Here is a 12,244-nt window from a genome sequence, read left to right as displayed (position 1 = left end):
ATTTAGACTGAAAGGAAAAATATAAAATTTTATAAGATGGTGATTTTATAAGATGGTGGTGAGACCTGCAATGCTCTATGACACAAAATGTTGGCTTTTAAAAAAGAAGCATAAAACAAAGTTAAAGTGTCGTTGAGATGAGAATGCTTAGGTGGATGAGTGGCATGACACTTGGAGAGAAAATGAGAAACAGACATTTTCATGGTAGGGTTGTTGTAGTTCCAGTGGCAGACAAGATTAGAGAACGTCTTCTTAAGTGGTTTGGTCACATTAAACATCTACCATCTGGCGATCCTGTGAGGAGAGTAGATGTTACGTTAAGAAAGGCACGGGTAGGCCTAAAAGGACTTGGGCATATTGTATAAAAAATGATCTTATTCTATTAGAATTAAATGAAAATATTACACTCAATAGAGCGCAATGGAGAAACATGATTCATGTAGCCGACCCCACTTGGTGAGATAAAGTCTTGTTGTTGTTGTTGTTGTTGTTGTTGTTGTTTGATTGGTTGACATTGTTCTCTCTATTGATATCTCACTAGAGTCTTCCTTTCCAAACACAGGGTCGCCTTTTTTTCCCCACCGTTAGCCCGCTAACAACAAGTTATCTTTACACGATAAACCGAACCATAAACATCATCTCATACAAAGATCGACATCTTCAGTTATGCGTGAACCTCCTCTCCAATTTCCTTGGCTGAAGGTCGTTCCACCCATGAAGCAGTGTTTGGGTTCTCTTCCTCGGTTCATATTGATTTCCCTTCTTTTATAATTTAGCTCAACCCATAATCAACTTTTTCGTCCCCATAGGCTTTTGAATCAACTTTCGCTCAGAAGGTTGTTGCGGTTGCCGCAACAAAAGGAATTAGCGCATCTGGTACTTACCTTGGTTTTTGTTCGAGACTGAAATCCTTCAAATTGATCTTCTCTAGCCCCGAAGAATCACATGCGACTTTCCCATTCATCCCACTGTTGCTTGCTCTAGCCCGCCTAATGTTGCTCAATCCATTCCGCCCGATGCCACTCCAACCCACTCAATCCGCTGTTGTTGGATCCCCTTATACAAGATCCACCACAGCCAACCCCCGCCCCCCAAATTCGCATCGTATTTCTCTATGCACAGACTTCATTTAAATGAGCAAATTTTGTATAATTGAACAATTTTATTTTATTTACCACTGTTGGCATGTAAGATTGAGTTCTATGCATTTTTATATGTTAAATTTCTAGGGAAAATTACGTACATACCCCCACAATTCCTTTTTATTTACATTCTAACATCTAAAATTTTCTTTCTTACATCTATACCACCAGTATCCTTCATGTCACATAAAAGTACCATCATTTTAATACCCAATTCCTATAATTTTACTTATCTAACCTCTAAATCTCCTTTTTTTTACATTTATACCACTCAAATCCTACATGTTACATAAAAAAATGTCATCATTTTAACTTTTAAAAAGTGAAAGCAACCTTTTCTTACAATGCTGAGGTGGGCTTGTAAGTTCAGGTGTTGGATATGTAAATCCTTTAGGAACTGAGTGGTAACTTCATACTATATTTAATCATAATTAAAAGTTTTTTATTTTATTTTTAAACTTTTTTTTATGATGCTTCAAAACTCAGTTTTCAACTGATGTGTATATCTTTTTTGGAAACCTTTAGCAACCTTAGTAGCCATTGGGGCATTTACATGCATGCCTCCCAATTCTTATGTATTTACATATCTACCTACCTAAACTTTGTTTATAACATTTATACCCCCAAATCTTTCATATTAAACAAAAAAATATCACTATTTTTAGCTTTAAAAATGAAATTCACCTTTTCATGCATAGGTAAGGTTGCATATTTATATATGTAAAATTGAAGCTTAGGCGTGCCATTGGTAAGTACGTATAACTTGACTATTTTTGTAAATATTCCTTTATTTTTATTCACATATTGAGGCAAGCATTTCATTTTTTTTCCCCTTAAAACCATTTTAGGAGCCGCCCCTCATAACACAACAGCGGCTTTTTCGTATGATGGAAAGGCGCCAGATTTGATGATTGGGAGTTCCAGATATGTTGGAGAGGCCGTCTCATCCGCTCGACCCGACGAACAAGGAAAGTTGAGAAGCAATTCCACGCAGGCGAACGAAGCAACGAATAAGCCGGCAACCGAAGCTCTTCTGCGCGAAGCGCCGTTTATTAGGCCGGGAATTGCTCCGAATTTAAGATTTGGAGGCTCTGGCTCATACCCAGACCTTCCTTGGGTTACAACCACTGGTCCGGGGCCAAATGGTAAAACCGTATCTGGTGTCACTTACAAATATAATCAAAATCAAATAAAAATTGTCTGTGCTTGCCATGGGACCCACATGTCCCCAGAGGAATTTGTTCAACATGCAAGTTCTGAGGGTCCGAATTCAGAAAATAACCCAAATTTGGCTTCATTTAACACTGCTAATACCCCAAACCCTGCTCAGAGCTAAACTGTAATTAGTTGCTGCAAAAAAAGTAGGTACATTTTGCAATCTATGTCTTTTGGGCCCCCCTTCTGGGGCATTTACATACATACCACGCAATTCCTATGTATTTACATGACTAGTGGCTAAACTTTGATTTTTGTATTTGAGAAAACTATCAAAATAATCCCCTAGCTCTTTGTAGGGGGTTCATTTTGGTCTGAGAAGTTTGTAAAGTGTCAATTTAGTCTCCGAACTTCTTTAATATTGGCTGAAATAATCTTCACGGAGGATTATTTTAGCCAAAATTTAAAGAGTATGAGAACTAAATTGACACTTTTATATAAACTCTGGGACTAAAATGGCTCAATAGCATATTATTTTGGCATTTCCCTTCTTTACATTTATGACATTCGAATCTTTCATATCACATAAAAACACCACTATTACTAAACTTGGGCTGTGTTTGGAAGCCTATTAATAGGCGGATTTAACAACAACGGGTTTAGCTTAAATCCAGCCAAATTCTGAAAAACTGAATCTTAAATCCAACACTTTGTTAAACCGTTTTTTCTTGTTTTTTTGCCTCATTTTCCCAGCGTTTCGTCTTCTTTGTCACGTAAATCCGAGTCACAGGCGGGTTTACGACCGGTGGCTTCTAAGCTTCCTTCCTTCAAAATGGATTTTGATAAATCCAGATTTACTAAATCCTATTTAACGTAAATCCCTGATGCCGCCAAACACCGCCTTATAAAACGTGAAGCGCATCTTACAAACATAATTAAAGTGGTATAAATATAAATATCAAATCTTAGGTGCTAGACATGTAAATACGTATGAATTTCCAGGTATGTATGTAAATCTTTCCTTTTTTTTCATGTTAAAAGTCCAACGCTAACTAACCCTTCGTGTGATTTTTCTACAGCTAAAAAGTTGAATGCTGAAGATGGATTCTGAAGTAAAAGATGAAGCATTCTGTCTGCAGGTTTCTTATTCTTAAAGACCTTTACACTATTATTATTACCATATTGTTATAAATCTCTATTTATGGTCTAGAGAAGTATTGCTTACATTTGGCTTTTGTTTCATGAACTTTATTTTACATATCTACCGCTTTTTGTTGTTTTTGGAGTAAATATGATAAAAGATTGTTGGATATGTAAAACCAATTATTGCTGTCCATATTTATGTGCTTCTTTCAATTGCCCGATGCTCGAATTCCGCTGCTAGAATCCGATAATTCCCGCATTTACATACATTCCGCACAATTTTTATGTATTTACATGTCTGATACCAAAACTTTTATATTTACATCCATACATAACACTCAAAAATTTTAATATCATGTCAAAAATATCACTATTACGAACTTTTTAGAAGTGAAATGTAACTTTTCATTTACTGAAAAACTGAATCTTAAATCCAACACTCTGTTAAACCGTTTTTTCTCATTTTTTTTCCTCATTTTCCTAGCTTTTCGTCTTCTTCGTCACGTAAATCCGGATTTATTAAATCCGAGTCACAGGCGGGTTTACGACCGGTGGCTTCTAAGCTTCCTTCCTTCAAAATCCATTTTGATAAATCCAGATTTACTAAATCCTATTTAACGTAAATCCCTGATGCCGCCAAACACCGCCTTATAAAACGTGAAGCGCATCTTACAAACATAATTAAAGTGGTATAAATATAAATATCAAATCTTAGGTGCTAGACATGTAAATACGTATGAATTTTCAGGTATGTATGTAAATCTTTCTGTTTTTTTTTCATGTTAGAATCCAACGCTTATTAACCCTTCGTGTGATTTTTCTACAGCTAAAAAGTTGAATGCTGAAGATGGATTCTGAAGTAAAAGATGAAGCATTCTGTCTGCAGGTTTCTTATTCTTAAAGACCTTTACACTATTATTATTACCATATTGTTATAAATCTCTATTTATGGTCTAGAGAAGTATTGCTTACATTTGGCTTTTGTTTCATGAACTTTATTTTACATATCTACCGCTTTTTGTTGTTTTTGGAGTAAATATGATAAAAGATTGTTGGATATGTAAAACCAATTATTGCTGTCCATATTTATGTGCTTCTTTCAATTGCCCGATGCTCGAATTCCGCTGCTAGAATCCGATAATTCCCGCATTTACATACATTCCGCACAATTTTTATGTATTTACATGTCTGATACCTAAACTTTTATATTTACATCCATATATAACACTCAAAAGTTTTAATATCATGTCAAAAATATCACTATCACGAACTTTTTAGAAGTGAAATGTAACTTTTCATTTATGGTAAGTGGAGTTGACTATATGAATCATTTTTCTCCATTGTGTCCTATTGAGTGTCATATTTCATTTAGTTTTTAATAAATTAAGATCAATTTTTATACAATATGCTCAAGTCTTTTTTAGGTCTTTCTCTGTCTTTTTTGACATTAGGTCTTCCTCTGTCTTTTTTGACATAAGCTGAATCTAAAGCATCTATTCTCATAACCGGATTATCAGATGGTCGATTTTTAATGTGACAAAACCATCTGAGACGATTCTCTCTAATATTGTCTGTCGTTGGAGTTACACCAACCCTTTCATAGATATATTCGTTTCACATTTTGGCTTTGTGTCGAGCCAATCATTCACCATAACATGTTTTATCTTAGCGAGAGTCAATTTAGTTTTATGCTTCTCCTTTAAAGGCAACATTATGCATCATAAAGTATTGCAGGCCTCCCCACCAGCTTATAAAGTTTTTCCTTAAAACTAAACCCTAATGATACTGATCTGAATACTTTACTAACATAAATACCTCCTTGTTCCTTTGTAATTACACATCTAACAACTAAACTTTATTTTTTATGTTTTTTCTTACATATATCATGCTTAGATAAGATGGTATGTTATGGAAAAATGAAGTTTAGGGGTAAGTTATCTAAATACATGGTAATATAGTGGTGGCAAGTACGTAAACCTTTTAAATTTTTGTTTACATGATATAAACATGATAATTTATGTGTATATAAAAAATATATAAAAAATTGTGTGGTATTTTTTTACTTTTAAAAAGATTAATAGTGATAAATTTTATGTTATGCTAAATTTTTGGATGTTATGGATATAAATATGATAATTTATGTGTTATAAAATGCAAATTTATAAGAATTGATGTGGTATGAATGTAAACAGGGGTGTGAATTTAGCTTGAAGGTCTTTAGTTGCCTGAAAATCGATTCAATTTTTTGCTTGGATTGAGATTAGATTGAAATAAATGAAGGAGCAATGAGTCAAAATTTAGGAACAAGTTTTTTTTTTTTTCAAGTCAATTTTAAGCCATCAATGAATCAATTTGAACCGGTTCGAGATCGACTCAAATATTTTTTATTTATAAAAATTATATATGTAAAGCTAGATAAAATTGAATATAACGTGTCACGAGTCATTTTTTAGCCGGTTTCTAGCTGAAATGGATCCAAATAACTCAATCTAGTTATAATTTTGAGCCGAGCATCCAAGTTAAAATGAATCCAAATAACTCCGTTTGAACCAGCTCATTTCGATTTTGAGCTAGATCGAGCTCGATTCAATTCAGAGCAAACACCTTTAAATCAAATATAACAAGCCACAAATTAATTTTGAGTCACACTAATGACCAATTTGGCATAGTTTATTTCCTGTGGTGCGGTGAGAAAACATCGTATTAGGTGTTCGGTTTGAACGGTGCGGTGAAAATTTCCAAAAAGCTCCCTTAAACACGAGCTACAGGCTTGACTTCATTGTCTGCCTTTTTTAGCATCCCTATTACTTGATTGCCCGCTTAATTTTGGTCCACAGTTCACTTCTGCTCTCACGTCTTTACCCCGCTCCTCTTTCCTCCTATAACGCTGCCCTAGGTATTTTCTCTTTTCATTCTCTCGACACTAATGGTGCAAGATTGCTTACGTTTGGTTCTTTACTCCTAGTTGTCCTCCTCTATCTTCTATCATTTCTCTTCGTTCTCCCTCTTCACATGATATCTTCTACCCCACATTAAATATCATGATAATATTAAATATTATTTTAATAATTTAATTTTTTTACTTTTCCTTTTTGTGCTACTCACTCTTTAGTGATATATCAATTTTTAGTTATAATATTGAACTTGCTAGTTTTTTAGATGTTGAATCTAATTCCTATTTTCATGTAACTTGAATTTAGAGATGAATCTAATTCCTATTTTCATGTAACTTGAATTTATTTTATAATAGACAAAATAAATAGACACAATTTATTAGTGACAATTTTTTCTAATATAATTGCTGCGCAATAAATTATTAAAAATTATAGTAACTGTAACAAACAAGCCCTAAAATCCCTAAATATATTGGAGCTGATTTTGAGCGACCCAACACACCTGAGCAATCGTTAAATGTAAATATCCTCGCGCGGATTGCTAAACCACGCCGGTGACCGGTTCCCGTGCGCGGTAAGTATGAGCAAGCCCGTCGCCGGAGCCGGACCGACGGCGGGGGGCCCCCGCGCAGAAGCAGAAATCCCTTCTCCAAAGACTCGACACCGACATCGGCAACATAGTCGAAAACTTCAGTCTCCTCGTGAACGTCGCTAGGGTTCATTCTCCCCTCCTCCTTCCAATTCCCTCCATCTAATTCCAAGTTAGGGTTTCATCATGTCACCTCTGCGATCTCCTACAGGTGAACGATCTTCTCGTCCGCAACGCGCAGGAGGCTTTCCAGATGGAGATGCGAGCTGCCAGAATGGTATTCACTCCATCTCATCTCCATCTAATCCTCTTAGACCAATTTGATTTGAATTGATGGATATGCGAGCAGGTTCAGGCGGCCGATTCGCTTCTGAAGTTGGTGTCGGAGCTGAAGCAGACGGCGATCTTCTCCGGGTTTGAGTGTCTGAACGAGAACGTGGAGCAACGCATCTGCGTGTTTAATCAGCTGGAGGAGAGCACGGATAGGTTGGTGGAGAGGATTGGGGAGCAGGGGGCCGTTAGTCTCAGGGAACTGGAGACCCATTATTACTCTTCCATTCAGAGGGGTTAGGGTTTGAAGTAATCTGGACAATTTCTATTTTTACATGAAGTGTTTAATCCTATTACATATCTAACATCTATAGTTTCATGGTTACACATAACTCTTTGGTGTCATAAACCTATATATGATATGCAATTCTATCTTTTATTTCATACCATTACTAATCCTGATATCCATCTTACCAGAACTAGAGTTTGATTTATAAGATGAACAATTTTGGCATGCGCATTTAGGTCTAGAGTTGTTGCCATCAAGGCTCCGGGGTATATAGCTTAAATGTCGCATGTGAATTACTCTTAACAAAGCCATTTTGATTTTGTCATTTTTTCTTTGTAGCATTCAAATCTTATACAGCTATGCAATTAGAAGACTTCTCTTTGCGGGATTTGTTCTCTCTTTCAATGGTTATGCCAAGCATGTGATTTTCATCAATGTCTATCAATAGGAAGATTAGGGCAATCCCCATGAATAGATAGAGATGTCATTGTTTGGCCGAAACATGGCTTCTAACTTCTAAATCAATTTTAAATATATCAACCTAAGTCTCAATGCGATTTATGATAAAACTCTCGCTTTATGTCAAGCTAATGATGGGACTTGTTACCTTTATCATCATGATCCTCCAACAATAATTGATATATTTCTTTTCTCTTCATCTTCTTCCTCCCTATTTCTAAATCTAGCCTAGGATAAAATTCCATCAATAAACATTGCCAAATCATCCTCCAAACCCTAAATTTATCCAACCACATCTACATCCTTCCACTAACAAACTTCACATATCTGTTCAAGCTACTTGTACATAATGTTTCAAGCTACTTAAATTATTAAAAAAATTGCAAATCTCAACCTTGAGGTCCGATGCAAAATCAATTTTAACATCTCAATAATGAACTAAAATGCCAAAGAAATCCCTATTGTTCATCAAACTTGGAAGGACGGGAGAATTTAATTGAATGGCTTAAAAGGACTTGCACAAGTCAATCCAATTAAAGATATACGCGACCGCAGAGCGCATGAACATGCTCATCTATGATCCATTGAGCAAAAATGACAAAAATTGTATAAATAATACACAATTCCTAGGTAAGCTGAAGGGGTTGTGTGAGAAATTAAATAGGAGAATGGAAGGTAAGTTTTGTCAGCACCTTTGTAGCATATTTGGGCATTTACATGCATACCACTCAATTCGTTTATATTTACATCTCTAAATACAGGAATAAACATTACTTTTTTACGTTTACACCACTAAAGTCATTCATATAACATAAGAACACCACAATATTAACATCTAAAAAAGTATAATGTACTCTTTTTCATATATGTAAAAATTGAAGTTTAGATGTTAGACATGTAAATATATAAGAATTGAATGGTATGTGTGTAAATATTCCTTGTCACCCCCATAAACCTGAAGGATATTTGCGTACGTCTTTGTAACCGCAGAGCTGCGTACGTCTGTAACTTGAAAATAGGTTACAGGGAGGATATTTGGAGGTTATAACTGCGTTATAGCCCATGTAACCTCTTTGTAACCTACCTGTACCTTCTAGTAAGTTTCACGCTTCTGTTTTCATATATAGGTAAGTTACAGGGAGGTCACATGGGCTATAACGCGGTTATAACCTCCAAATATCTTCCATGTAACCTATTTGCAGGTTACAGACGTATGCAGCTTTGCGTACGTCTTATGTACGCAAATTTTTTCCCATAAACCCTACCTAATTAAAAAAAAAAAAAAAACAGATTCTTCATGATAATTAAAAAAAAAAAAAAACTGATTCTTCATGAAACAACAAAAATCTCAGCAATGAGAAAGTTCGGAACAGAACATAAATATCATATATGATATATAGAAAAAAAAAACTAGACAACAACGTGGCCATTCAACTCACTTGCCTTTAGATCAAATAAACAGTAGCTGTCTGGCTTCATGTGAACAAAACAAGCTTTAGAACTTTAAACATTTGATTTTGATGAATATATATGTTTTTTCTTGCAGTGATATTGTTGGTTTGTACCTTCTAGCAGCAATAGGGAGATTCTGTTTCTTCAGGCCGGCTTTTGTATGGATCTTGGAGCTACAAGGAGGCAGCGTTACAGGTTTTAATTAGAAGAACAAAAATTAAATTATATAAAAATACTCGGAATTTGCAAACTCTTAAATTTAGATTACAATTATTTCGACAAAACAACTAAAGAAATGGAGCACAGTTTTTGCCTTTCAATTTGTAGCAGGTAGGAGGGCTATTTATTTAATAAGAAGGGGCTCAGATTTTATGTTACGCACTAAAGAAATGGAGCCAATTAAATATACAAAATTATCTAAAATAATTTGTATTGGCATTATTTTTTTCATCATCCTTTTATATATTAAGATCATAATAATGATATTTTTCTTGTGAGAAAACAAAGCCTAAATATTCATGATGTTACTTCTCATTGAATTTTTAAGGATTATTTTAAAATGATACATTTTTTTAAATTTAATGATTTAATGGGAATTATACTAGGGTTGTAAATAAGCCGATTTGGCTCACAAGCCAGCTCTAGCTCCCAAGCTGGCTCATTAATGAGTTCACGATCCGAACTTATCAAGCCACGAGCTCGAGCTCGAGCTCAAACTTCAATTTATTTATTAAATGGGAAGGTGAGCTCCCGTTAAAATTGAATTTTTAGTTCGAGCTCGTGAGTTGACTACCACCACTATGAGCCGAGCTCGAGCTCACAATGAAGTACCGTCAAATTCCTATGTAATTACATATTTAACACAAACTTTACTTCTTACATTAATAAAATCCAAATGTTTCTTAACCCTTAAAAAGTGAATGCACCTTTTCTCATACAAAGGTAAGATGGCATGTATGCAAAGATTGAAATGTAAGTGTTAGCATTTAAATACATAGAATTTGAGTGGTATATATATGTAAATCTTCCAAAACTTAATTTTGTGGTCATGCCCTCATCTCAATAAAAAAAGTCTTAACATCCTATTTTGAAATTTCAAATCTATAGTTCAACTATGTGACCTATTAGCCGTGAATGATAGCCCAAATAAAAAAAACAATTAAACAAAGTGTCAAAGAGCAAGTTTAGGTGTTAGTTAAGTGAATACATAGGAATTAGGTGGATTGCTATGTAAATGGCACTAAAATAAATAATTGAGAAATTTTCAAAAAGGGTCAAATACAAACCAACGTTAGCTCAGTTTGGCAGTTCATACTCAACGAAAACCAATTGCATCTGAACCTTTCATAATCCTTATTCTCCTACAGGAATCCCTAAACATTCTGCATTGTAAAACAATTGTATAATTATTCAAAAAAAGTGAATAATTATGTTAAAAAAATGACGGAAAAAAACCAGGGCAAAACAGTAATAGGATCCCCATTCAATGTTGTTTTTTTCATGTTTTAGTAGATTGTCAAAGCTTATTTCCTTATCCTCCTACATGAATCCCTGAACATTCTGCAAGGTAAAAAACAATCGGATAGTTTTGCAAAAAGAGTAAATAATTGTGTTAAAAAATGATGGCAAAATCACAGAAAAACAGCAATAATGTCCCCATACAATGTTGTTTATTTCATGTTTTTGTAGATTTTCAAAGCTTATTATAAAATAAATATTACTTTTTTGAATTTGGTAATCGTAATATAAAGTTTAACACATTTCAGGATATTTTGTTGAACATGTAAAATTACTATATGGGAAAAAATTACTTTTGATGAAAAAAATTATTTTCAATAAAAATGTTCTTGTTTTAAATGTTGGGGCATCTACATGCATACCACACAATTCCTATGTATTTACATATCCAAAATCTGAGCATTGTTTTTTCACATTTATACCACCCAAATCTTTCATTCACATCAAAAGTACCATTATTTATAGAGTGAAATACAAATTTTCATGAATGGGAAGGGTGGCATACATGTAAAAATCGTGCTTTTGAGTGTTAGATATGTAAATACATAAGAATTGAGGTTTATGTATGTAAATCTTCCCTAATTTTTTTAGGCACAAAATATTTTCAGGTTTGGATAAAAACAAATAAATAGATTGTATGTAAAACATTATATTAAAATTCTTCGTGTAGAATTTATGTATTAAATTTTTGTTGGTGGTAATAAAGCTCAAGGATAGGACAGTCGAGGCCAAATTGACTTCTTGGCTGCCCGCACCATTTTAGGTGAGTTGCTTTACAAAAAGCAAAGCAAGAGGGAGCAACCAACCAACATTATCAAACGTACAAGCTATATCTATTTGTTTAACAGCCAACGAATAAAATATATGATTATAATATATTCATCTCTCAAAACAGATCCAAAAATTCATATTATATTCACCATCTCCTTTATTTTTTTCATTTGTTATTTTACAAGAAAAAACATCGACAGTGCAATGTAAATTCGAAGGAATAAAAAAGGATTTTAAATTTTCCAAAATATAATGAAAACATTAATTAAAAGTGATTATAAACACAATCAGTTCACATTGTCGAAGATTCGTGATTTTCTTCCCTCAAAATCTTACTACAAGAGGCTAGTTTTCCCACATTAAAAATTAAGCTGGAGGAAACTACTTTCAAGCAGGGGTGTAAATGTTGGTTTGTAGTGGTAGTTGCAAGCAGGGGTGTAACCAAGTCGAGTTAAGTTCCAGCCAACTTGAGCTTGAATAATTAATCAAGTTCGAATTCGAGTCGGCTCATGATCAGACTTATTTACAAATAAATAAATAAATAAATATATATATATATATA

At 34.1% G+C, this 12,244-nt stretch overlaps 3 protein-coding genes across 11 annotated transcripts in view; 2 read left to right on the top strand and 1 right to left on the bottom strand.

The window, feature by feature from the left end:
* The window catches only part of LOC110034503 (ninja-family protein Os05g0558800), a 35,324-nt gene extending 31,726 nt beyond the window's left edge, over positions 1 to 3,598 (top strand). For 8 of the 9 annotated variants that reach the window (XM_020740485.1, XM_020744326.1, XM_020742576.1 and 5 more), the window contains 2 exons: positions 1,991 to 2,503; positions 3,377 to 3,598. In XM_020740485.1, coding sequence (XP_020596144.1) covers positions 1,991 to 2,478 — 488 coding nt within the window. In that variant the 3' untranslated portion in view covers positions 2,479 to 2,503; positions 3,377 to 3,598. Of the gene's footprint in view, positions 1 to 1,990; positions 2,508 to 3,376 lie in introns of all 9 variants that reach the window. The other variant, XM_020739794.1, reaches the window with a different exon arrangement.
* A 3,187-nt stretch (positions 3,599 to 6,785) lies between these two features.
* On the top strand, positions 6,786 to 9,778 carry LOC110033629 (mediator of RNA polymerase II transcription subunit 22a-like). The gene is given in 5 exon segments (XM_020738041.1): positions 6,786 to 6,949; positions 6,951 to 7,050; positions 7,135 to 7,200; positions 7,273 to 7,489; positions 9,488 to 9,778. Coding segments are annotated over 5 exon segments (444 nt in total). The 5' UTR covers positions 6,786 to 6,914; the 3' UTR covers positions 9,514 to 9,778.
* LOC110032790 (auxin-responsive protein IAA3-like) overlaps positions 9,493 to 12,244 on the bottom strand; it is a 5,168-nt gene continuing 2,416 nt past the window's right edge. Inside the window, exons 4-5 of the mRNA XM_020736923.1 lie at positions 10,680 to 10,775; positions 9,493 to 9,566 (exon numbers count right to left, since the gene is read on the bottom strand). Of these exons, the coding sequence (XP_020592582.1) occupies positions 10,709 to 10,775 (67 nt within the window). The 3' untranslated portion in view covers positions 9,493 to 9,566; positions 10,680 to 10,708. The remainder of the gene's footprint in view (positions 9,567 to 10,679; positions 10,776 to 12,244) is intronic.

This window comes from Phalaenopsis equestris, unplaced genomic scaffold (genome assembly GCF_001263595.1).
Source record: "Phalaenopsis equestris unplaced genomic scaffold, ASM126359v1 Scaffold000001, whole genome shotgun sequence".
NCBI classification, from domain to species: domain Eukaryota; kingdom Viridiplantae; phylum Streptophyta; class Magnoliopsida; order Asparagales; family Orchidaceae; genus Phalaenopsis; species Phalaenopsis equestris.
Note: the sequence above shows the minus strand (reverse complement) of the source record. Positions and strands in the feature narration are given on the sequence as shown.